The sequence below is a fragment of the Eschrichtius robustus genome, chromosome 12, assembly GCF_028021215.1.
Source record: "Eschrichtius robustus isolate mEscRob2 chromosome 12, mEscRob2.pri, whole genome shotgun sequence".
NCBI lineage: Eukaryota > Metazoa > Chordata > Mammalia > Artiodactyla > Eschrichtiidae > Eschrichtius > Eschrichtius robustus.
In genome coordinates, this window is record NC_090835.1 from 48,409,101 (window position 1) to 48,435,141 (window position 26,041).

The 26,041-nt window shown below is 54.8% G+C and overlaps 1 protein-coding gene across 1 annotated transcript; it reads right to left on the reverse strand.

The window, feature by feature from the left end:
• Window positions 1-1,245: 1,245 nt before the first annotated feature.
• Window positions 1,246-24,602, reverse strand: ACVR2B (activin A receptor type 2B). The gene is given in 12 exon segments (XM_068557556.1): window positions 1,246-1,265; window positions 1,268-1,473; window positions 1,475-1,655; window positions 1,750-1,888; window positions 2,446-2,560; window positions 3,999-4,147; window positions 4,471-4,614; window positions 5,111-5,254; window positions 5,337-5,488; window positions 5,642-5,751; window positions 6,064-6,271; window positions 24,551-24,602. Coding segments are annotated over 12 exon segments (1,620 nt in total).
• Between the last annotated feature and the right edge of the window lie 1,439 nt (window positions 24,603-26,041).

Consider the following 26,041-nt stretch of genomic DNA (forward strand, 5'->3'; position numbering starts at 1 on the left):
GGGCAGGTCCACATTGGTGACGGAGGTCACCAGGGAGACAAGACAGTCCGAGGTAGTGCCATTGACAGACCTCCGGATCAGGGACACCCGCTCCTCCACACAGCCCGCGGACAGACGAGCCTCTGCGTCGTGGTCCCAGCACTCCTCGATGGTCACGCAGAGCTGGGCCAGGCCCTGCACACCAGCGGGAGAGAGGAAACAGATGCCCTTGCTGGTGGCCCTCACTGAGGACAAGCAAACCTGACGATGTTCCTGAGGACCAGGGAGAGCCACGAGCCCATGTGCAGGGGTCTGAGGGAAACTCCCCTCCCGACAGTCACCAGCCTGAGGCCACGGGCCTCCTCCACAGCGCGGACGAAGGGTCCACTGAACCTCAACGTAGGAAGCAGGGGAACCCAGGGCCCTCCGGGGGCAGACATGGCTGCTGCCGCGGAGCAGTGATATTCAAACGAAATCTTATTAGGCCAAGCCCAAACCACATAAGGGCCCAAAGCGCAGTCACAGTGGGAAAAGAGGAAGGCTTCCCCCCACCCTGTCCCCCACAGCCCTGGACACCTCCCCGGAGTCCAGGGAACGTGGCGTGACACCCTGTGCTGGAACCAACTGTGTGGAGCTGGGAAAGGCAGCAGGATGGGCAAAATGCCCACACCCAGGAGCAATCCGGCCTGCTCAGCACCGGGACACACTCAGAACCTCTCTGGATCTGCTCCTCATCAGGGATTGGACTGGCAACCCCAGTTTCTCTGCCCTGGGAGACTGAGGAGGTCTGAGGCAGAAGGTAAGTTCCTGGCCCAGCTTCCCTCTCCTGATGCCTAAGTTTTCTCCATTTGCAGCTCTGGGCTCCAGGGAGCAGCATGGCAGCTGAACTTGGCCTCCGCAGCTCGACCCCAGACCATATGGTGAAAGTGCTAGCTCCCACTGGCCCCAAGGATGTCCCTCTTCTGAATTAACCCTCGGGTAGCAGGGGGAAGGACTCAGTGGAGCTGGAGGCAAATATCCTTCCAAGAAAGGTAATGATTTACACAGCTGGGGTCTTTTGTACAGTATCTCCAGACTGGAGGGGCCCAGATGCCACAGAGCTAAGCCATATTAAGCACTTATGTGATAGGTGTCCTGCCCGGTGACGTACAGTAACTCCTTCAATCTACTACTACCCTGAGGAGACAAAGGCTCAGAGAAATAAAGCAATTTGCCGGAAGTCACCCAGCTACTGACCGGCAGATCCAGGATTCCAACCCACATGCGTCAGGCCCAGGGCCAGTGGGCTCCACTGCACCAGTGCTTCACGGGGGCAACCAGGGCTCTGACGGAGCTGTCAGGCCCCATCGCTCTCTGCGGCCAAAACCAGAGCTGCCTCCCGGCAAAGCACTAACCTCCCCAGACGCTCCCCTGGTGGAAGGGAGGCACTGCACTAGGTGGCCTCTGGCCAGGCAGGGGCGGAGGGGCTGTCCCGCTGCCTGAGCCCCCTCTCTGACCCTGCCACACACGCGAGGGGCTGCCCTCTCTGCCCCCCAGACCCCTCACCGGGTGTTTCAGCCAGTGATCCTTGATGGCAGGCCGCATCTTCTTGTGCACGACCACCTCCTGCAGCTCCTCCAGTGACGGGTGCTGGCCAATCTCTTCCTCAAAAGGCAGCATGTACTCGTCCACAGGTCCTGGGGGCGGAGAGAGAGCCCGGCGGGGTCACCCTAGCGCCCAGCCCCACCCCACCCCCACACCCAGAATGCTCAGGGCTCCCGTCCCGCTCACCATCGGCAGCTTTGCAGCGGGACACGAGCTCCCACAGCACCAGGCCCATGGCGTACATGTCGATGCGCAAAAAGGCGTCTCTCTGGAAGTTGATGGCTCCCTCAAGCACCTCAGGGGCCATGTACCGCCGTGTGCCCACCTGCACGGGGACAGGGGAGGGTCTGCGGTCACCGACCACGCACAAATGCACGCACAGCTGGACACAGGAGCTACAGCCGTGTGCACAGCAGGGCCATCAACAATGACGGCCGTCCCAGACGCACCACATCCCCGGGGGGGCCCCGGGGTCATGAAGTAATGACTACTGTAAAGTGTCATTCGAGACAGCAGTAATCTACCATGAACTGCTGCCTCCATCAGCACCACGAGGGGCTACACAGATGATGTGTACTTCACTGAGACGCACGCCAAAAGCAAAAGGGGGAGAATACTTAAAAATAGTAATAGCCGTTGTTTTAGGATGATTTGCTTAGGCTAAACCTTAGGTTACCTTTTCTAGGTTTCTGGTTTGGATTCTTAGTATACTCTTATTTATCTTATTTTTATCTTGTTTAATAATTACAACTGAAAGAAGAAAGGAAATCTGTTTCTCACTGGCTGGCCCGGGAAAGCACGCCACCCTCCAGGCCTCGCTCTCCCCACTGGTGAAACGAAAGCCCTGTGCCCCCATGTCTTGCACCCCCTGAGGCTCGTCACCTGCCCATGAGTGTCCCCCGGAGGTTTCCCTGGCTCAAACCGAACAGCCAGGCCGAAGTCAGCCAGCACGGCCGTGAGGTCACTCTTCAGCAATACATTCTTGCTCTTAAAGTCCCTGCGGAGACAGTGGACTGAGACAGAGTCGAACATGTGGTCCAACTGACCCTGCTCCTGGCCTCCCACCTTGACTCCCAGAGACCCCAGGCCAGGCCATCCCACCCGTGGGGAGCAGGGTCTGCGCCAGGGTGGAGTTCCATGAAGCCACACGGGCAGGCAGCTTTAGGACCCTCCCTCCACTGGTGTGAGAATCCAGAACTGCACTCCCGCCAGAGCTGCAGCACTGACCCCAGCCCGGTGCCCAGCATCGAAGGCCAGCCCTCACGTTCTCAGAGGGCTTGAGGAGGGCGCATAGCAGCCAGGGATGCGAGTTTTCTGGGAAGAATTTACACTATTTGGGATGTGAGTGAAAAGAGAAGTTTCAGTGAACTGGCCTGGGTTCTGAGCAGGCCCCCGAGGCTCGAGCCGCTACGGGAGCGGCGGCGTGGGTGCTGAGGCCGTGTTTGGCCCGGCCCCTCCCTAGCAGGTCCTCAGTCTCCCCGCGCTTGTCTCAGCCTTGCCGTGAGGGCTAAACCGATGCACGAATGTTTAGGGCCACCCCTGGCACACTTACTATGCACTACCGTTAGGTGGAACCATACGGAAGAGTCGACATTCAACCGTTTTTGACCTACAACAATGGCAATTTCATACAGTCAACCTCCTATGTCATTCATGTTATTACCATCGGGGCCCTTCAGCTTTGAACCCTGGAATTCGAGGCTCACTCCCTCCCTCACAGCCACAGAACCACTCTACACTAGGTCTACTTCTCTGCGCCACTGTTCCTTCACCTGTAAGAGGGGCAGGGAAAAACAGTACCTATCTCGCAGGGCAGTAATGAGGCTGAAACGACTTGGTGTTTCTAAGTGCTTAGAGCAGTGCCTGCCACTGTGATGAGAAGGTAGCACAGTGGCTCTCAAAGCGCCGTCCGAGGACCCCAGTGAATCCCCGAGACTGTTTCAGGGGATCTGCAAGGTCAGCATTCTTTTCATAATAATCCGTTATTTGACTTTTTTTAAGCTCATTCTCCCAAGAGTATAGAGTTTTCCAGAGGATACACACACACGTCATCACTCTGACAGTTAATGGAATGTGTGTGCTCTAATACAGCAAATATCAACAGACATAACCCACAAGAGTGTAAAGGGATCCTAACCAAAAAGTTTGAGACCTGCTAAACCAACTCTCCAAAGTTAGTCAGCAGTCGGCACTGCCTCCTGCGGCCACTGGAGGGCACCAGAGAACTGACTTGCGAGGCCACAGCCTGCAGGGGACGCGGGCAGAAGGCAGGGGAAGAGTCAGGTGGGCACAGGGTTTTGTGCGGTTGCCCCTGACACACCACAGAGCAGCTAACCACGTTTATGAAACTGCGACCCCCAGGCCCTGCTCTCACCCTCCAACCCTCTCTGCAGCTCCAGGTCAAGCGCAGAGAGGGCAACTGCTAACCCAGGTACCTGTGGGCAATAGACGGTTTGTGGCCCTCGCCACGGCACCAGGGCACGTCCTCGTGTAGGTATGAGAGGCCTCTTGACATTGTCTCTGCCACGTGACACAGTTCATTCCATGTAATGATGTTCCCCTTGAGGTAATCCGTGAGGGAGCCCTAGAGGGAACAGACAGACTTGGCACAGGAGGACAGGATCCAGCCCAGCCCCGGGAGGGCCATCTCCATGGACCACTGGCTGGGCTTCCCACCCCCAACCCCGGGATGCTGGAATTCATGAGGCCAGGAGGGGTTGGGAAGGGGGTGTCATCAGAGAGTGATAATCATGAAGTCACTACTCCCATTCGTAAGAACTGATCCCAGGGCGAGGGGTTCTTATTGCAGACCCTCATGTCCACACCCATGAAGGGTGACCTCGGGGGAAGGCCAGTGGGGCCCACGGTCACCTCCCGTGGGAGCAGGGTCCACAGGGTGTGGCTCACCTTGTCGTGGAAGGCCGTGATGAGCCACAGCTCCACCTCCAGGTTTGAACCTCGCTTCTCAGCGGCAATGAACTGCAGCAGATTCTCATGCTTCATGCCAGGTGTGCTGAAGATCTCCCGTTCACTCTGCCACGACTGCTTGTCCTGAGGCAGGGATGCGGCTGAACCCCACCGCAGCCACGCCACCCTGCAGCTTCCCACTACCCCCAACCTCAGCCCCCGTAAGGGAGGTGGAGCAGGACTGAGCCGGGCCCAGGACCACAGACCAACAGTGACCCCTGAGATCACTAAGGCCAGCACCTGATTTACAAAAGGGGCCACTGAGGTCCAGAGACAGAAGTGAGGAGCCCAGGACCACCCACCAGTGAGAAGCAGAGCAGGCCTGGCTTTGCCAAGTGTCCCAGGCAACTGCTCGGGGTAGCCTGGTGTCTAGGGCCTCTAAGCAGAACCCGACGTCAAAACAAAACCCTGAAAACCAGACTGGATTGAGGTTTTGCAAATCAAAGTTTTGCAAAGCCCGCCCCTAGGCCCACGGTGAACGTCACCACCCCCAATGGGGCCCACTCCTCTCTCATCCCAGCTGTACAAGACGTGGACTGCCCTGGGGCAGAGAGCTTGGGCCCCGCAGGCACACACGCACCTGGAGTGGGAAGATCTTGACAGCCACAAAGTCGTTCATGAGCTGTGCCTTCCAAACACAGCCAAAGCGCCCCCGAGCCTTGATCTCCAGCAGCTGCAGTGGCTTCAGGCCCACCAGAGGGGATGGGGGTGGAGGTCCAGGGTCCTGGGGGGATCGAGGGCTTAAGAGGATCTGCCCTGGCCTCCCCACCTCTACCCTGCCCGGCCCCAAGCCAGCCCCATCTCACCTCATGGATGTCCACGTGGCCATAGGGGGGCTTGCGATGCCGGTACATCCAGAAGGCCAGCAGGACAATGAGGGAGAGGCCCCCGATGGGCAGCAGCGAGTAGGCCAGCACAGTGAGCAGGGTAGGGGCTGTCGGGGGTGGCTCGTACGTGACTGGGGGACACACGGAGCCCGGCGTCACACAGCCCGCCTACCCGCACACCTCCAGGGCCAGACCAGAGAGCCCTGCGGCTAATCCCCACCCCACGGAGGAGCCGAGCGGTCGGCGGGGGGCCAAGGCCGGCCCACATCGCTCCCCCCCCTCACCTTCCGGGCCGCCCGCCTCGGGCAGGTGGGTGAAGCGCTCGTTGCAGAAGTTGCCTTCACAGCAGCAGAAGTACACCTGGGGGTTCTCCTCGGTGGCCACGCACTCCTGCCTGGAGGAACAGTTTCCCATCCGCTCCTCAGGTGAGGGACAGACTCCCTGGGGCAGCCCAGCCAAACCCCTCCCCACAGAGAACCCCCACAGGGAACCAGGCAGGGGGCGGGGGGAGAGCGTGAGCCCACTTCCCCTAAAGCGGGACCCAGGGTCAGGAGGGACAACAGAAGGTGGACGTGCACCCAGAGCCCTCCTGGGGACCTCGCAACAGGGGCAGGGACCCAGCACCACCCCTGCTAGCCCAGGCTGCCACGAGAGCCCGTATGTCCCCGCCTTGGCTCCAGACACCCAGCCCCAGCGGCACTGGCACCTGTCGTAGCAGTTGAAATCATCCAGCCAGCAGCCCTTCTTGACGAGCTCGATGGTGCCTGAGCTGTTGCGCCAGGAGGCGTAGCAGTGCAGCCGCTTGTCCTGCTCGCCCTCGCAGCGCTCCAGGCCGCTCTGGTTGGTGCGCTCCAGCTCCCAGTTGGCGTTGTAGTAGATGCACTCCCGCGTCTCGGCCTCGCCGCGCCCGGAACCTGTGCCCAGGGGAGAGAGCTGCTGCCGAGTAGCCCCAGGCCCACGAGGGAGGCAGGGTGCCAGACTGACAGCCAGATGCACAGTGGGGGGCTCCTGGGTGGGAGGGGGGCTGCTTCCCTGCAGCAGCAGCAATGAATGGAGGGGCCCTCAAAACCCCAGGGCACGGTCAGAATCACTGTGTCGTCCGGGTGGGGCGGGAGGGTGGTGCTAAAAATGCACATCCCTGGGATGTCCCTGGTGGCGCAGTGGCTGAGACTCCGTGCTCCCAGTGCAGGGGGACCTGGTTCGATCCCTGGTCAGGGAACCAGATCCCACATGCATGCCGCAACCAAGAGTTCACATGCCACAACTAAGGAGCCCACGTGCTGCAACTAAGGAGCCTGCCTGCCGCAACTAAGACCCCGCCCAATCAAATAAATTTGTTTAAAGAATGCATATTCCTGGGCCCTGCCCAGACCCATCCATTTGGAGTGGGGGCAGGATCTACATTTTTTATTTTTTGTTTTTTTTTAAATTTTATTCATTTAATTTATTTATTTGGTTGCACCAGGTCTTAGTTGCGGCAGGCAGGCTCCTTAGCTGTGGCATGAGAACTCTTAGTTGCGGCATGCATGTGGGATCTAGTTCCCTGACCAAGGATCAAACCCAGGCCCCCTGCATTGGGAGCGCAGAGTCTTAACCACTGCGCCACTAGGGAAGTCCCTGGATCTATGTTTTTAACCATCCCCCTCTGTCTCGGGTGGTTCTGATGCAGACCTCAGGGACCACGTCTGAGAAAATAGGAGGGCAGCTTCCTGCCGCTGTCTCTGCCTTGTCTCAGAGCAGCTCCACTAGTGAGAGGCAGGGCTGAGAGGATGGGGTGGATCTCGGAGACCAAAGGCTAAGTGAGCACCAGTGGCAGGGCCTAGGCTGGTGCTGACAATGCCCACAGGCTCCTGCCCACCTGCAGCAGCATTCGGTGGCTGTGCTCTCAAAGCCCCCAGTCCAGAGGGCACAGGGGACCCACTGCATCCACAGCAGCAATTTCAGTGGGGGTCCCGGGAGACTTGACCTGTGGGGCAGACCCCCAAGCTGGGCTTCTGGGCTTAGCACAAGTTACCACCTCTGGCTGCAAGATGCTCCCAACTTTCTCCTTTATATTTTGGCTCTTCTCTCTCTACTTCCACAGGCCTTTGTGCTTCCTCCATTACCTAATTTATCGCCCTTGACTAATTGCCTAAAGGATTATTTCAGACATTCAAAAAGTATAAAAATAATGTAACCAAAGATAACTCCCCAGAGAAGATAACATAACGAACACTCATGTAAGAAACAAAACAGGGACTTCCCTGGTGGCGCAGTGGTTGGGAATCCGCCTGCCAATGCAGGGGACACGGGTTCGATCCCTGGTCTGGGAAGATCCCACATGCCGCTGAGTAACTAAGCCCATGCGCCACAACTACTGAGCCTACACTGTAGAGCTGCGAGCCACAACTGCTGAGCCTGCGTGCCACAACTGCTGAAGCCTGTGCACCTGGAGACCATGCTCCCCAACGGGAGAGACCACCGTGATGAGAAGCCCGTGTAGCACAACGAAGAGTGGCCCCTGGTCGCCGCAGCTAGAGAGAGCCCACACGCAGCAACGAAGACCCAACACAGCCAAAAATAAGAAAAAGACATAATTTAAAAAAAAAAAAAAGAAAGAAAGAGACAAATCATTACAAATGTGCTTGACAACTGCTTTTTAAATGTCAGGCTTCCCCCACAGGACTGCAAAGCTGATGCTTTAACTGCAGAAGCCTTGACTGTCTTGAGTGCTAGAACCAGTTCCAGACACAGACCAGATAGAAGGATGGATGTATGGAAGGAAGGAAGGACCAACGGTCAGACAGAAGGACAGAGCTATCTCCTGGCTACAGCAGGATTCTGAAGAGAGGGGAAAACAGAAGGGATGGCCTCAGCCTGCAGCCCAAGCCCTAGGGTCCTCAGGGGAGCTTCCATCTCCGCTCAGACAACAAGCCCCCACCCCCTGTATAAGGCAAGGAGCCCGAACAAGAGAGGCCACCAGACATCAGGAATGGCCCAAGGCTGGCCCAGCTCCTCTCTCCAAGCTGCTGATCAGGCAGAGACCCCTCTGGCCACTACCGTGTGGCCAGGACCCAGGTGGTCAGGGCTGGGAAGTCCAAATCTCAAGGCTCCAGGTAGAACCCAAGGGTTCAGGATGACACTGGACCCCCACCTGACAAGATCCTCCTACAGACCAACTGAAAACAAAAGGCGCCCTTGACCCCATTCAAGTCCTGGTTCTGATGCTTACTGGCAAGTGATCCAGCCACCCCGTGCCTCCATTTCCCCACTCATGAAAAGGGGATGATAACAGAACCTACTTCCTTGGCTGTTCCAAGAGCGAGATGAGTTAATGCATTTTAACGCTGGTTAGCACAATGCCTGGCACGTTCGCTGTTATATTCGAGCCTGATCCCCCCTGCTGCCTATGCCATTTCGTCACAGCACAAGCCCCCTGCCCTGTCAGGCTGGGAGTGTGCACACCCAACCTGCAAGAGCTTTGCATTCAGAGCCCCAGGGGGACCAGGGGAGACTGGGAGACTCCATGCCCCCCCTCACCACACCCAGCCTCTGCTGCCAGCTGGAGAGGGATTCCCCCTCCTCCCTGGCACTCCGCTTCTGCACACACTCAGCTATTTATAGCCTCTGGCAACACTCCAACCACAAGGCCACCTCCGCCTTTTAACAGACACAGGGTTCCTGCCCACACTCACAGAGCCAGGGCCCCCTGCAGAGGAGGCTCCCCGACCCCAGCCCACTCGCCCATCCCGGCAGGCGAGGAAGCTGTGCCCCCTCTCACGCGCTGCCTCAGAGCCCTGTGGGGACCCTCCCCCCACACGCCGGGGCGAGGGGCTCACTCTACCCTGAGCACCAGCCAGCCCAACCGGCAGCCTCTGAAGGAACCAGGTCTACCAGCGTCAGTGTCCCCAGCAGGCCGTCCTTACGTTCCAAGGGGCCTACCCCTCGGCAGAAAGATGCCCCCAGGGCTCCCCTAGCCCCCAGTCCAGGCAGAACAGAGAAACCCCGCTCCTGGACACGCACCACCACCAAAAGAAAGAACACATGCAGATTCCACTCAGCACCCACATTCCAGGAGCGGGATGAACCTAAATGATGGGCTTTGACACTTGAGGTCTATTTCCCAGGCCAGCTGACTCCGGATGTACCCGACTTGCACTGGGGAGACAAGGGGAAAATCCAGCGGGGAGAGGAAGAGGGATGAAGAGGTGAGGCAGAGCCTTGGTGGGAGGGTTTGGAGCTAGAGGGGCCACGCCTCCCCTGGGGTCCCCCGAGCTCTGGCCTTGGGGTGCATCTAGCTCAGCCAACATCTCCCAGAGGTAGCGCGGACCCCAGTAGCCAGCGGGCCACTGCACCCTGCCCCTGGCTCCTGGAGGCCCCTCGGCAGCCCCCGCCTCCCTGTGGGCGCAGCCCACCTACACTGTAGAGTGGTGAGAATGCAATGCCAGCCACCACCACATCCACCTCAGGCCCCTTGCTCCAGCGCACCCCCCCCAGGAGCCGCCACGCCCGAGACGTGGCCACGCAAGGCGAGCCCAGCCTTCTCCCTCATGGTCCAGCCTCCAGGTCTGCCCAGAGAGGAGGGGCAGCCCCCCCCACACACACAGTGGCCAGGCTTTCTTCCCGGGAGGCCCTGCTTCAGGCTCCCCTAGCCCTGCCCCCTCAGGGGGTCCTGCCGTCAGCTGAGCACCTGCTGTGCCCGCAGGTTCCTCCAGAGGAGCCAAGGGTCCTGAAGGCGAGGGCTCCCTGCCACAGTGTCTGTATCCACGTTTATGACTCCACCTCCCCCGATCCACGCAGGACCATCTTCACCATCTTCCCACGACCCGTGAGGATGGCCCGTGCGGGGGGGATCAAGGGAACCGAAATGGAGGTGAGGGGGTGGGCGAAGGGGAGGGCTAGAGCACGAGACAGACAGACAGACACACACACACACACACACGTGTGTGTGTGGGCATGCAACGGTGGAACGGCACATACATACAAGAGGCAGAAAAGAATCCTAAACGCGCCTACGTTTATCTTTGAACTTCTTTCACACAAGACGATAACTCTACCCAAGTTCCTTGTTAGGTGTCAAAACCAGGTTTTGAAACCAGGCAGCCTGGCTCTAGAGTACATGCCCTTTACATGCTCTGCGACCTTTATTCTCAGTGCTACAGAACAGTCCGCTGCATGGCCTGACCACAACCTAAGTGTCCATCCTCCTGTTGGACCTTTAGGTCATTTACAACACTTGCTGACTTAAGCACCGCCACTGTGAACCCTCCCGAATCCTCCTTTGCCTGTTTTCTGGTGCTCATGAGCGTGCATTTCTCTAGGGAATACAGCCACACGTTAGAGATATGGGACATAAGGATGAGCATCTCCAACTCACTGGATACAGTCACACTGTTCTCCCAAGTGGATGCACCAATTTATGTGCCCAACAGACTCCAGCCCCACTGAGCCACACCGTCAGCCCCTGATATGTGCGCACCTGGTCAGGGTGAAATCGTACATCATGGTTTTGATCCACATTTCCTGACTGCTTGTGAGAACGATCATGCTTGTGTTCATCAGCCCCTTCTGAGAACTGCCTGTTCGCATCCATTCCCATTTTTCTGCTGGGCTGCTTTTCCTTTGGGTTATAGAAATTTTTTACATATTCCAATAAAACTTTTTGTACTACATAGTAACCCCCTTCATTTATTTGTTTGCTCTTTGCCAGAAAGTCTACTTTATGTGACACTAACATAGCTATATGACATTTCTTGTAGTATTTTCCCAGTTTATCTTTTTCCAACTTTTATTTGAAATCTGTATCTTTTTTTATCCCAACTCAATCTAACACTGTCTTTGATCCTAGAATTGACTCCTGTTACACTTATGATTACCAGTATGTTTAAATTTGTTTTTTCTCTACTGCTACCACCTTGGATTATCTTTTTAAATTCCATTATTTCAGCCACTTCTGGTCTGGAAGTAATGCACCCTATTTCTATCCTATTATAAGCTAGCCTTTAAGTTTTAATATGTACATTTATGCTAAAAGCCTGAAGTTAATCAACATCTCTTCCATCCCTCATTGGAACTTAATTGTTCTAACTCCAATTACCTCCTTCCAACTTACATTAAATTAGTTTAACATAATATCTGTGTTCCACATTTAATCAGTTGTTCTTCTTATCCGCATCCCAAAGCAGATATTAGTTGTGTTTTATAAAGTCAGCATTTTCTTTTTTTTTTTTTAATTTAATTTAACTTTATTCTTGGCTGCATTGGGTCTTTGTTGCTGCGAGCAGGCTTTTCTCTGGTTGCAGTGAGCGGGGTCTACTCTTCGTTGCAGTGCGCGGGCTTCTCATTGCGGTGGCTTCTCTTGTTGCAGAGCACGGGCTCTAGGCGTGCGGGCTTCAGTAGTTGTGGCACACAGGCTCAGTAGTTGTGGCTCGCGGGCTCTAGAGTGCAGGCTCAGTAGTTGTGGCGCAAGGGCTTAGTTGCTCTGTGGCATGTGGGATCTTCCCAGACCAGGGCTCGAACCCGTGTCCCCTGCATTGGCAGGCGGATTCTTAACCACTGCACCACCAGGGAAGCCCAGCATTTTCTTATTAGTCCATACATTCTCCAGCTTGTCTGCTCACCCTTCTTAGAAGGAAGATCTCCACTCTTCCTTCTAGGACCACTGTCCTTCCTGAAGAACATCTTCCTTCAGTAAAGATCTTTTGGTACAGAAGCCTTTGTTCATCTTTCTGAAAATGTTAGTTTGTTCTTTTTCCTCACTGACAGTTTAGAAGAACATAAACTTTTAGGTTGAGTTATTTTCTCTCAGCATTTTGAAAATATTATTCCACTGTCTTCTGGCTTCCACCATTATTGCTGAAACGTCTACTATTAGTTTAACTTTGTACATATTCTGTCTTTTCCCTCTGGCTGCTCTCTCTCTCTTTTTTTTTTTTTATAAATTTATTTATTTTATTTTATTTTTGGCTGCGTTGGGTATTCGTTGCTGCTCACGGGCTTTTCTCTAATTGCGGCGAGCGGGGTCTACTCTTCGTTGTGGTGCGCGGGATTCTCATTGCAGTGGCTTCTCTTGTTGCGGAGCACGGGCTCTAGGCGCGTGGCCTTCGGTAGTTGTGGCTCGTGGGCTCTAGAGTGCAGGCTCAGTAGGTGTAGCGCACGGGCTTAGTTGCTCCGCAGCATGCGGGATCTTCCCAGAGCAGGGCTCGAACCCGTATCCCCTGTATTGGCAGGCGGATTCTTAACCACTGCGCCACCAGGGAAGCCCTGGCTGCTTTCTTAGATCTGCTTCCTGAAGTTTCACTATAAGCTATGTGTCTAAGTCCATGTTTAAATTTCTTTGTACTCCTTGGAAGAATCTGCTTTTAATCTGATGACTCATGTCTTTCACCAATTCTGAAAAATTCTTGGCTTTTATCAATTTGAATATTGCATCTCCCTATTCTATGATTCTGAAATTCCTATTACAAGTATCAGACCATTCCCAGTCTCTTAACTCTGCTTTCATATTTTTTCAATTCTGTGTCTAAGCACCATTACAGATAATTCCACAGGTCTAACTTCCAATTCATTAATTTTCTCTTTAGCTGGGTCTAATCTGCTGTTTAGTTCTTCTATTTAATTTATAAATTCAATTAATCTATTTTTTTATTTCTAGAAGTTCTATTTTTTTTTTCCTGGCTGCATTGGGTCTCCACTTCTGCACGTGGGCTTTCTCTAGTTGTGGCGAGTGGGGGCTACTCTTCTTTGCAGTGTGCAGGCTTCTCACTGTGGTGGCTTCTCTTGCTGCGGAGCACAGGCTCTAGGGCATGCAGGCTTCAGTAGTTGTGGCACGCAGGCTCAGTAGTTGTGGCTCACAGGCTTAGTTGCTCCACGGAATGTGGGATCTTCCCAGATAGGGATCGAACCCAGGTCCCCTGCACTGGCAGGCAGATTCCTATCCACTGTGCCACCAGGGAAGTCCCTAGAAGTTTTATTTTTAAAAAAACCTTCTTGGTCAATTTTGATACTTCTGTTCTTTGTCATACTTCCAAATCCCTCACTTCTAATTCCATAATTTAACTTCCTGAACATCTATTTCTGCCACTTGTTACTTTTGATGATTTCACTCATGGTATCTTGTTTCCCTGTGTGTTTTGGAATTTTGGATTCTGTTTTTGGATACAGAGCTTGTGTTCAGTGGGGGCCTTTTCTGTGGGAATAAAAAGTGAAGCCAAGTTTGAGGGGGCAAACTTCCAGAGATAATTTATATTTTTGTTTCTGCCAAATTCTCTAGGACATTACCAATCTGGAATCACTTTAATTACTCAACTCCCAGGAAACACAGATTGTATAAACTCCAACTCCAAGCTCATGGAAGCACAGATCTATGGTTACAAATTCTCAAGTGAAACTACCCATCCCCCACCAACCAACAGTTTTATTATCTATTCCCTTTATCAGCAAAAGAATGTTCCCTCTAGTCCATACTTTCACTGAATGAATAACGCTGTGCAAGTCTTATCATGTGAGAGCCTCAGTCTCAATTCCACATCTTATATCCCGTGCCTCACACACTGCTACTAAACCCACATCTCTAAATTATGGAGAGAGGCAAAGTCCCCCAGGAAAAAGCAGCTTTAACCAGTGAAGTGGTACAGCTCTAGCTTCCAGCCCACTCTTGCTTGTCCCTTACTTTGTTATACATGCAATCATGCATATACATTTAAAAAGGATATTTGTTATACTTTATCCAGCATTTCTATGTGTCTTGTATGAAGAGGTTTTTCAGCTGTTTTGTTCATTATTATTGCCAGAAATGGAAGTTCAGGAGCAATCTCCAAGGGTGATGAAAGGAGCTCTATCAGCCTAGGAACAAGGAATCAAGCTAAGTCACCTCAAGTCACTTCCAATCTCGAACTGTGTAAACGATTCCTTGGCACCATCCACGGAACAAGGTGTGGGTCCAGGGCCATTCTCTGAAACACTTGCCTTTCTCCAGGGCCAATCATTCCTGAAGGACAGTGGTGAGAGAGCTTCCAGGTAAAGGGCAAGGATTATACACAAATGTTATTTTTGCTCTCTCCTGTAACCCCACTAAAACCACAGCAAAGAAAAGGTTTTTAAGGCATAAACCCATAAGGACAAAAAGAACGGGAAAGCACCACAGAAATGAAGTTCTGAAGTTGGAAAGCAAATATACACAAGTGGTCACTGATCACACAGACTCCTAACCTGGCTGTGGAGAAAGCTGAGAAGCAACATGATTTCCACCATCTAACATCTTCATCCCACTTTAGAGTTTGTCTTCTTTTGGCTCCCCCTCACCTCTACATCTTTGGGGTCCCAACCCAAAAAGAGGGGCTCACTATACCCACCCTCTCTTTAGAACTCCAATTCCTGTCTTCCTAGCCCAAGGCTATCAAATGCAAGGCTCAGCTTCTCAGCTGCCCGTATGGAACTGAAAACAGACTCAAATGTAAAAGTCACCACCCAAGGCCTCTGTTCTCACACATATTCTGGCCTGGTAGGTCTCAGCATTGAGAGATAGCTGTACAATGCTTTCAACCAGAGATGTTTTCTCAGTTTGTCCATCTTTTCAGGTGCTTTCAGAAAGAGCGTTGGTCCTGATCATCAAAAGAGGAAATCTCCATATCGACTTTTAACCCAGGTTTTAGATATATTTTCAGGACCATATATAATACCCAAAGGGGATACCTCTACACAAACACAACAACTGAGATACCAGTGTAGAGATAAGACTGCCCATAGAAAGTGTTCATCGAGAAGAACACTGACCCCAAAGCAGAGTCCTGAAAAAAGTAACTTCCATTCCAAAGTGTAATTCAAGAGGAAAATTCACTTTCAACCAACTTTATTACTTCAGACTCTTATGAACTGAATTGTGTCCCCCTCCAAAATTCATAACCGCCGATGTGACTGTCCTAGGAAATAAGGTCTCTAAAGAGGCAATTAACGTCAATTAAGGCCACATGGGTGGGGCCCTAACCTAACAAGACTGATGTCCTTATAAGAAGAAGAGACACCGGGAGTGTACACACCCAGAGAGAAGGCTGTGTGAGGACACAGCAAGAAGGCAGCTGTCTGCAAGCCAAGGAGAAAGGACTCACCAAGAACCAATCCTGACAGCACCTTGGTCTTGGACTTCAAGCCTCCAGAACTGTGAAAACTAATTTCTGTTGTTTAAGCCACCCAGTCCGTGGTATTCCATGGTATAGAAGCCTAAGCCGATTAATACACAGACAGTGCACATCACCTGTACAATGTGGGAAAGCTGACTGGGACATCACTTACACTGGAAACAGTACCATTAACCCACTTCCACCTAACTCCACGAGCAGGGCCTGACATGTGGGCTTACACAAGGAATCCCAGTAAAATAGTAGTGAAAGAGTAGAGAGCACGCTGAAGAAGGGACTAGGAAAGCAGGGGCTTTGGAGAACAAGTCATCTCAAATTGTCTTCTTTAATTCTTCAGCCAGTCAAGGCAGAAGATCGTGCAAGGGAACAAGGCACATGCTCAGCCAGGAACTGAAGCTCACTAGAACCCTTTCTGGTGTGAAAAGCCCCTCACCAGACTCTAAAATAATTCTTTTACAAGTTTCTCCCATACCTCCTACCACCATTATCATCACACGTGACATCAGGATCCTTCCATGCCCAGAGCTTGTCAAACACACAGGGTGCACCAGTATAGCCCTGCTCCCCACAACCTTCAGCAAGAGCCTCAGTCTCTCTGAGAGGTGGAGGCAGCATGGAGCCTAGCTAGTGAGCACACACAGACACACACATGCACACCCACCCCAAACCCAGACCATATCCTGGCTAGTCCACTGCCACCTCCCCTTTGTCGGCACAGTAACCAGGAGCCTCAGACATGGGAAGCAGCCTCTCTGGTGCTCCTCAGATACCAGGTCAGTGGAAGTGAGCACCCTCCCTGTCCGGGCACCCTTCATCAGGTGGGCTACTTCCAACCTCTATAATCTAACATTACGCAGGACACACACACCACCACCATCACCACCACCACCACGACACAGTATAACCATGTATAATCGTTTCTCGATATCTATCAAAATTTAAAATACACATGTCCTGGGGCTTCCCTGGTGGCGCAGTGGTTAAGAATCCACCTGCCAATGCAGGGGACACGGGTTCGAGCCCTGGTCCGGGAAGATCCCACATGCCACGGAGCAACTAAGCCCATGTGCCACAACTACTGAGCCTGCGCTCTAGAGCCCGCGAGCCACAACTACTGAAGCCAGCGTGCCACAACTACTGAAGCCCACGCGCCTAGAGCCCGTGCTCCGCAACAAGAGAAGCCACGGCAATGAGAAGCCCGTGCACCGCAACGAAGATTAGCCCCCGCTCGCCGCAACTAGAGAAAGTCCAAGCGCAGCGATGACGACCCAACACGGCCAAAAATAAATAAGTAAAAGTAAATAAATAAATAAAAAGACTGAGGTAGATCCATATACATTAAAAAGATTGCCAGAACAGATCTCTGAGTTTAAAAAGCCATGACAGGGACTTCCCTGGCAGTCCAGTGGTTAAGACTCTGAGCTTCCAATGCAGGGTTCATGGGTTCAACATCTGGTTGGGGAAACTAAGATCCCACATGCCGCACGGCACAGCTAAAAGAAAAAGGCCATGACACGTGACAACACGGATGCAAGTCACAAAACATGGTGAGCAAAAGATGGACATAAAGCAGTTCATCCTGTAACGTTTCATTCATTTAAAGCACAATGACAGGCCAAAATAACGTATGCTGTTAGAAGCTGGGATACTGGTTACCCTTAGGGGTTTAGGGGTAGAGACTGGAATGGAGCAAGAGAGGGCTTGCTTGGGGAGAGGCCGGTAAATTTCTGATTCTCGATCTGGATGCTGATTACATCAGCATATTCAGTTTGTGAAAATTCCTCAAGCTGTCACTTATGATAATTACGCTATCCTATACATATTTTATATTTCAGTTAAATGTTTGAAAAAGAGTAATACCATTTTAAGTTAAAAAAAAAAAAAGCTTTATTTCTCTAAGTACTTCTATAGATACATATGTCAAACGTCTAGAAGCTATCCATCAACCTGAGAAGGCTCACTTCTGGAGGACTCAGACGGCGGACCAGGCTGGTAAAAGAGACCCCGGTTTTATCTGTAATATCTAAATTTCTGCAACTGAATCCATATGTATTACTTGTAAAACTAAAAATTAATAAAATTTTAAATGGGAAAAGAAGTTATGGCCAATGTGACCACCACTCAACTATATGCCAGGGTGGCTAACCAGGAGACCCCTGGATGAGGGCAGACGTGGGAGGGGTTTTTCAGGGTAGGGGAGACAGGACCGCACTGCCCTGGCTCTCCTCCCCCACGTAGTCCTGCAGGACCCACTCTCAGGTAGCGGGTTCACAGGAGGGGCCAGCCAGGTGGGAAGGGAAACCAGAATTCACCTAACTTTTCTGACCCTCTATTTTCTAAGCCCCAGCAGCAGATGAACCCTGATCCCCTCTGCCCTCAGGGCACAAAGGGCTCTACTTATGAGGCCTGGACCACAGGGCTCTCCTCTAACTCCCACTCCCACTCCCACCCAAGCCAGCAGTTCCAAGGAAGGCCCTGGTCTGCCTGGCTTGTGAGCACCTGAAGGGAATGTAAAACTTGGGTAAGAAGGAAATTCCCAAACAGGATATAAAGTAAGGGTTTCTTAACCCATGATTGCCAGCCCAAGGCTCTGAGAACTCATGCATGCTTTCTGAATCAATGAGGAGGAAGGGGGAAGGAGGGTTGTCAATGACACTGGACGTTAAGAGGCATTGTCCTCATACCTAAAAACACTGCGCATCACTATGCAAGCCAGAAGGAAAAAACATCCTGGCATCAACACTCAAGAGCGTCAGCTTCCAAGTCAGCCTCCTGTTTTCACTGGTTCAGGTCTAGGAGGTAAGCAGGGGCCCCTCCCTCTCCTCAGATGGACAGACAACAGCTGTCTGGTCACATCTTCCGAAATGCTGGGCCCAAGCCCCAGGAAGCAGCCTCCTCCATCCTCCAGCCAAGGGCTTGGGTTTCCAAGCAGCCTTCCTTTTCCTTCCCCAGAACTAATTTTAGCCTCCTTGGTTGTCAGAGTGGAACTGAAATAGTCGGCAGAGAAACGTTTGCAAACAAGAACATGCGCTCACCTCACAGAACGCCTCAGCTCCAGCCCAGAAACCAGGCAGAGGAGAAGTCCCACTGAGAGGCAGGCCCAGCCCCTAGAAGGCCCCTGGGAGGAGGAGTCACATGCGCCCACTGGGGCAGGCTTCCTTTCCAACCCCCAGTCCCAGCAATCACGTGCCCATGAATGAAAACACCCAGCTAGGGCTGCCAGTCCCTGAGAGAGTTCGAAAAAAGCACATGTATGTGTACAGCCAGACTGGGATAACCAGGGCCAGGCACGGGGCTGTCCAAATGCGGGAAGCCATGACTGATCCTGGGCCAGGGGAGGCACAGCTGACCCCCAAACAATCTCAGCCTGCGTTACCAGTCGGTTTCCAGTACCTACCATTGTCTCAGACAAAAACAGCACTGAGAAACTTTAAAAACAGACTCAGAAGAGGGCAGCAGCCTCTACTCTCCCCCATCCCCGCCCCCACCCAACAACCTAGGCATCCAGAAGCAGCACCGCCAGGACCTCAAGGACCAGGCACCTCTGGGGCTGGAATGGCAGGCCTCTGAGTCTGGTGGAGAAAGGCCGAAAAGGAAGCCCCAAACAAGGGGGTGGGTGTCTATTCCGGAACAAAGAACAGGTGACAGAATGGAAGGGAAGGGGAAAAAAATAAAGAATCCTGAGATGGCAACAAAGTCCACTTTGGAAAGACTCCAAAAGAGATGGAAGCAGAGTCTCAACCCCAGCAAACAAACAAACAAACAAACAAACAAAAAACCTTTAAAATAAGCACTTCACACACCAGCGACATGGAGAACTTGGAAACTGAAGCTTTTGGGAATGCTTCCTCCTACCCTAAGAAGCGTCTGTAATACGTTGCCAGTTCAGCAAGCTGTGTTTTGCCGAGTTCAAGATCAGAGAGGAGACCCCATAAGCTCCCCAGCCGAGCCACGAGTAGGTGGGGGGAGGAGCGGAGGACGAACAGGGGCTGCCAGCCTGCCAAGCACAACCAACAGGCGCCGGTAGAGATCAACCCCCGGGTCTGGGCCCGCGCGGTGCGGGCGCAGTCCCGTCTCCGGCCGTGCAGTCTACCGCACTCCGGCCGTGCAGTCTACCGCACCTCCCCCCGGCCAGGGTGGAGCCGCGCACCCGTACCTTTGGGGAGAGGCGGCGCCCCCGCCCCAGGGTCCACGGGCTCGGAGCTCCAGGCCCAGGGCGGCGCCGCCGCCTCCCCAGGGCGCCCGGCGGCCAGCCCGCTTGCTGGGCTCGCCGGGGAGGGCATGCCCGGCGCTCCGCTAGGCCCGCGTCGGCTGCCAGGTGCGCGCACAGGGGCGCCGCGCGGCGCAGAGGCCCCGGGCCCTCGGGCGAGGCGCGCTGCGAACCTGGCGGCGCGGTCAGGGTGGTGGGCGGGGGCGGCAGGCAGGCTGCCCGGCCACCCACAATCGCCGCCTCCCTGAAACCCGAACCACTTCTGAGAAAACTCAAGGACGCCAGGATTCTCTCCTCGGTGGCCAGGACTCCCGAACCACGAGTTCGAACCAAACCCTGAGGCTGAAGCAGGAATCTCCTAGGCTTTTGAGGATCCAACCTCCCATCCTGAATCCGATGGGGGGGGTGTGTGTGCGGCGGGGGGTGGTATTAGCCATTAACCCCACCGCCCACAACTCTCTGTCCCTTCAAAGGCATGAGAACATTCTAGATCAGGTTCTCAATCAGGTGATGTGTGCCCCCTCCACTCAGAGCATTTTCGGTTTTCGCGATTGGAAGTGCTACTAGCATTTAGCGGGTAGAGGCCAAGGGATACTGCTAAACATCCTACAATGCACAAGATGCCCTCCACCCCCCCCCCCACACACACACACAACAAAGAATCATGGGGTCCAAATTGTCAACAGTGTCAAGGCTGAGAAACGCTGCTCTAGAATGAGGTCTAGCCAGCCAGGATCCTGCCTGAGGGCTGTCTACCCAGTGTCATTCTCAAAAGTATTCCCCAGACCAGCTCCCCCCGACCTAAGCCCCCAGATCCCAGGCCCTGGTAACAGGCCAGTATCTGCAAGTAGATCTAAACTCTGACCTGATGTCTCTCGGTCCTCACTTGCACTACCCTAAGCTCCCAGGTAGGAATACACAGACACTCAAGGGAGGGCTTCCTGAAGGAAGGGGCGGGGATGGGGGGTGGGGGGTGGATCAGGGCTGGCATGTGAACACTGGGCAGGGTCACAAAAGGCAGAAGTAAAGGAGAAGTCATGCCCAGTGGCTAGAACAGGGTAGGTGGAGGCAGCAGTGTGGGAACTTGCCCAGTGCACAGCCCCCGGCTAGGACTGATACAATGGGCAGGGCAACCAGGGCAGACAGGCCTTCACGGAGTCCAATCCAGGGGGCCATAATTAGCTGGTATCAGTACAAACAGTGAGTGTCCACAAAGTATGCGCATACTCTCACATGGGTTCTCTTTCTTATTTGCATTTATTTTCTGGGGGGGAAGGGTCCACAGCTTTCATCAGATTCTCAAAGGGGCCCATGGTGTAGGATGGGCACTCTTCACTGGGCTCCCTAGAAAGGAAGTTCCTTAGGCGAAGTGCCAGGGGAAGTCCAGGTGCTATTTGGGAATTGAGATGCCCAGAAAGACCCTGCAGAGTAGTGCACCACAGCAGCCCACCCAAGCTGTGGGAGGCCATGGGGTTCCAGATCTTATGTCTTCACCCAGGTGGAGAGCCAGGGAGTCTGGGTGAGTTTCTTACATCATCTACCTTGGAAGCATCTCTAAGAGCTGAGGAGGGTGCCCACTCCTCCCAAAGGGTAGCCCAGCCAGCCAGCCAGAGCAGAGTCTGGAATTCTTAGCAGGTACAAGGACAGGTAGCAGAGGACACCCTTCCCTGGGGAAGGGCACCAACAGCCCATGACTCTGTGGTCCGTGTCCGTGACACCTACCACTACACTGGGCCTGAGGGTCACTTCACTCATTCCACACACACTTCTCCCCTGAGGAAATGGACAGTATCTCTGGGTCAGAGAGAAGCCCGCCTATGACGACAGCTTGGAGCAGTCAAGGCCTGCACTTCCCAGTGTGACAGACAGGAATCAGGTCCTCCTCCCCAGCCAGTGGCTCCTGATATTTCACTCAGAACACTCTCCAACCCACAGGCCCTGATCTAAACCCCAAGTACAGAGACAGATGTCAGGAGTTCTTGCGGGATACACAGATGTGTGTCCGGATATCCACTGCAAGGCAAGAGCCAAATGACTTGTTTCCCAAGGACACTGGGCCAGGCACAGAATACAGAAGACGTGCAAAACTAACTAACACTGATCTTGTAACAAGTACCCTGTACCATTACTGCAGCATCAACTCTGCCTTTTCTTTTAGGCCTGCACCATCCAATACGGTAGCCACTAGCCAAATGAGACTACTGAGCATCTGAAATGTGCAAAGTCTGAATTGAGATGTTCTGTAAGTATGAAATACACAGTGGATTTTTATGACAGTACAAAAAATGGAGAATGTCTGTTTTAATATTGATTACAAGTTGAAATGATTATTTTATATACATTAGGTTAAATAAAATATACCATTAAAGTTAATTTGACCTTGTCACGGACTGAATGCGTCCCCTCAAAATTCGTACGTTGAAACCCTAATGCCCAATGTGATGGTATTTGGAGACGGGGCCTTTGCAAAGGGTTAGACTGGTTCATGAGGGTGGAGCCCACATGATGGGGTTAGTGGAAGAGGGAAAACCCCCCCACAATCCCCCCACCTCCCCACCCCAAGCACCAGGTAAGCCCATGTGAGGATGCAGTGAGAAGGCAGCCATCTGCAAGCCAGGAAGAGGACCCTCACCAAAACCTGACCATGCTGGCACACTGACCTCAGACTTCCAGTCTCCAGACTGTGAGAAAATAAGTTGTTGTTTAAGTCACACAATCAGCCCAAGGAGACTGAGACACACCTGTTTCTTTTTCCTTTTATTAACATAACTACCAGAAAAATTTAAAGTTATATGTGTGGTTCACACTATATTTCTGTTGGACAGTGCTGTTCTAGATCTTCCTTCTACCAGGGCACTGTGTGCTGCAGGGGGTGTGGGTACTTCTAAACAGCAAGCCAGGAACTTGAAGGAAGGGTATCAAGGAAGTCAAAGGAACAGGAGGGCCAGCTCTGCTCCCACCTGGGCCTGTCGAGGGTCTTCCCATAGTTCTTCACAAGTCAGGGCAGTGGCCACCAAAGGACTGGCTGGTGTCACCACTAGAAACACCCAGTGACCCCCACTTTCCTCCAGGGCAGGAACACAGGTTGGTGGACTCTGTCCTAACTCTGGCTGCCCCACGTTGCAAGGTGCACTGCTGAGCACTGCCCAAGCCAGGGAAGAGGAGGGAAATACAGTCCTTCCAGGGGCCCAATCCCACCCTGCCCCGCATAATCAGGGAGGGACCTGAGACTGGCCGAGCCAGACGGAGATAATTAGGGAGAGCGTTTTGGTCTGAGGCTGTCCTTGTCCTGGGAGGAGGCCCCCTCTGCAGACATGGTCTTGGAAAAGCCCAGCACCTCCAGGAGGGATCCAGAGACAATCAGGTGAGCTGCTGCGTGCCTAGTAAGTCGTCTGGCTGCAGCCCTTCCCTCTAGAGGCCAACGCCTTCCTTTCACTTCAGAGATCTCATTCTTGGGGAAAAGCACCTCAAAGCAGCACTTAAAAGGCAGAGAAAGGAACAGGTTCAACACCACCAACTCTCTGCATCTACGACACAGGAAATAGCTCCAAAAGACCCATGACACCCCTTCCATATTGTGCCCAGGTACCAATAAGGGGTCTCTGTCCTCTGGTCGCTGCACTCAGGCTACGCAGCTCCAAAGCCCCACTCGGAGAACTCACTTGCCTTCGGTGCAGACAGCTAAACCATGCTACACTGCAAAGGAAGCGCGTAGAGCGCGAGTGGGGATGAGATGGAGATGCGCGTTCCCCACCCACGCAGCAGCCGGGGGATCCCAGCCCCGCCCCTGCACGCCCGGCCCCGCCCTTCGCGGGTTTCCCAGACTCTACGCTGCTGCCACCGCGGGCGGCTGGGGACCCGCGCTGCATGTGTAATGGGGGCTGGGAACAAAGACGCGCAGGACCAGGCTCCCGGGCTGTCGCACATCGGCCTCTGAGACCGCCCCGGGCTGCTCCCTGGAGCTTTAATGCGCGGCTCCCCACGCTTCCCAGGGCTGCCCGGAGCCGTCCGGAGCCGAGCGCGGAGCCCGTCCCTGCGCGCACACTGGAGTAGGGCGCGTCCCAGCACCGCTAGAAGAGGAAAATCAGTGCTTCGGCCTGGGGGAAAAGCGGTCTCCCAGCGGAACTCCGCGTTTATACACCCGCAACCACACACCCTCAAACACCCGCACGCGAGCCGAGCGCTGGCCGCGAGGGTCACCCACCCCCGCCACGTGCTTCCCGGAGGCCAGAATGAATAGGGACCTGTTGGTTTGTCTTCTCGCCCCACCTCCCCTCCCAGGAGGCCAAAACAAAGCAGTCCCTCGGGGTGGCCGCACCTCGCGTCCCGGGGCGCCGCAGGGAAAGCGGGCGCAGGTAGGAGCTGGCGCCAACGGCGCGCCTCCGGGGGAACACCACGCAGACGCTGGTGGGATGGGGTGCAAGGCACTCCTCCGGGCTGTGTGAAACGACCCGCGTCGCTTCGCTACACCTAGTGGCTCTGAGGGTCAAGCAATCCTGCCCCCAGCCGCTGCTGCACCTACAATCCCGCTACCCCCGTATTAGATCTGCCCGCCCCGCTTGGCCACCTTCCTCATGCTTGGGATTTTCTCTCACTCTCCCTCGGTTCCACGCACCCGTGTAGCCTGAACCCCGACCTGGGGTCGCCTCCGCGAACCGGAGCCCCGCAGACCGCCGCACAGGCAAGATCATCCCCCCAAGATCAGCGAGCAGGGCGCCCCGCGCGCCCCCCGTCCCCGCCCCCGCCCCGGGAGATGCAAGCTGGGTACAGGTGGTGCGGCGAGGAGGCCGCGGGCCCGCCCTTTGTTGGTAAACACCGCACGGCGCCAGAAGCCGCCCCGCGCCCCCCACGCCGCGCCCCGTTCTTACCGGCGCACAGCGATCCCCAGAGGAGGGCGAGGGCCGCCCAGGGCGCCGTCATGTTCCGCGGCGCCGCCCCGCGGACACCCGGAGCCCGCGGGCAGGGCCGCGCGGCGCTCCCGGGGCGCGCAGGGCCCGGCGGCGGCTGCGCTCTCCTTCCCGCTCCTTCCTTCGGTCTTGTTCCCCGCGCGCTTCCCGAGCCTTCGTCCCCGGGCAGCGTGCAGGCTCCAAGGGCCGAACGGCGGGGCCGGGCTCAGGGCCACTGCGGACGACGCAGGCTTCGGCCCGGGCTCCGGGGCGACGCGGGGGCCGGGGGGCGGCGGCGGGGCGCAGGCCGGGGCGCGCCCGACTCAGGCATAGCGCGGCGGGGCTGGGCCCGGGCCCGGGGCGCAGGGGCCGAGTCCGGAGGGGCCATGAACGGGGGGAGGGGTGGGGGGAGGGGAGCTGAACCGAGTCCAAAATGGCTCCTGAGCCGCGGCCGCGGAGCCGAGCCAGCGGGGAAACCCGGATGTTGGATACAAAGAGGCGGGCGAGCTGGGAGGGGAGGGGGGGGGAGGCGGGCCCTCCGGCCGCGTGGTCCGCGCCCCCCTCAGGGGCGGGGCCCCAGAGAAACAACAACACGGAAGCCCCGCCCCATGCCCGCGCCGTTCCCGAGGCGCGTGCAAACCGCAGGACTGGAGGGCGATGCAGGGCGAGCTGGCAGAGATCGTGGTTTGGGCCCGGGACTCCGGGACCCCGGGACCCCGGGACCCCGGGAACCCGGGGCTGCGGCACCGGGATTCTTGCTTCGTGCGCTGGATGGAGCCCACGCTCCCGAAGGCAGCCTGCCGTGCGACCCCTGAGTGCTGGGCCGCCCCCGGACTCTGGCCTGAATTCCTCTCTGCGCCACCGTTTCCCCACCTGAGATGGGGGTCACAGTGAACCACAGGAGTCGTGTCTTTATTGATGGGTGAACTACTCGGCAGAAAAAAGTCTGATTTCTCTGAAATGACAAGTGGTCCCCCACGTCTGCAACCCAACACCCCGCCCACACACACACAAAGGCACAGCTGGGGATCTTGGAATTGGACCCATCCAAGTGAGAGAGGGTGCGAGCCCCGCCCCGCAGAGCAGCAGCAGGTGGAAAAAGGCCTCTAGCAACTTGCTTCTTTACCCTTACCCGAAATGTTCTAAGCACTGCCACCCACCTGCGCTCCCCACCCCTGCACTCTGCACCGCACCTTCAAAACTTCTCAGTTGCCTCTTGTCCCCGCAGTTGAACTTGTCTAGCGAATGTCTCCGCTATCCTCTTCACTCCCCAGCTTCCTCCTTGGGGGCCTGTTGTTCTCTGTCTCAGATTCCACAGTCCTTACCACAATCAGAGCTTGGGAGGGGGCATGCTGAGGCTCCCAGCTCAAGAGGGAAAGCCCCCTCACAGCTCGGGGATGAGGCGCAGAACCCTCGGACACAGAAATTGTCCTCCCGCCTCTCCTGATTTGCCACAGCCTCTCTCGGAGCAGG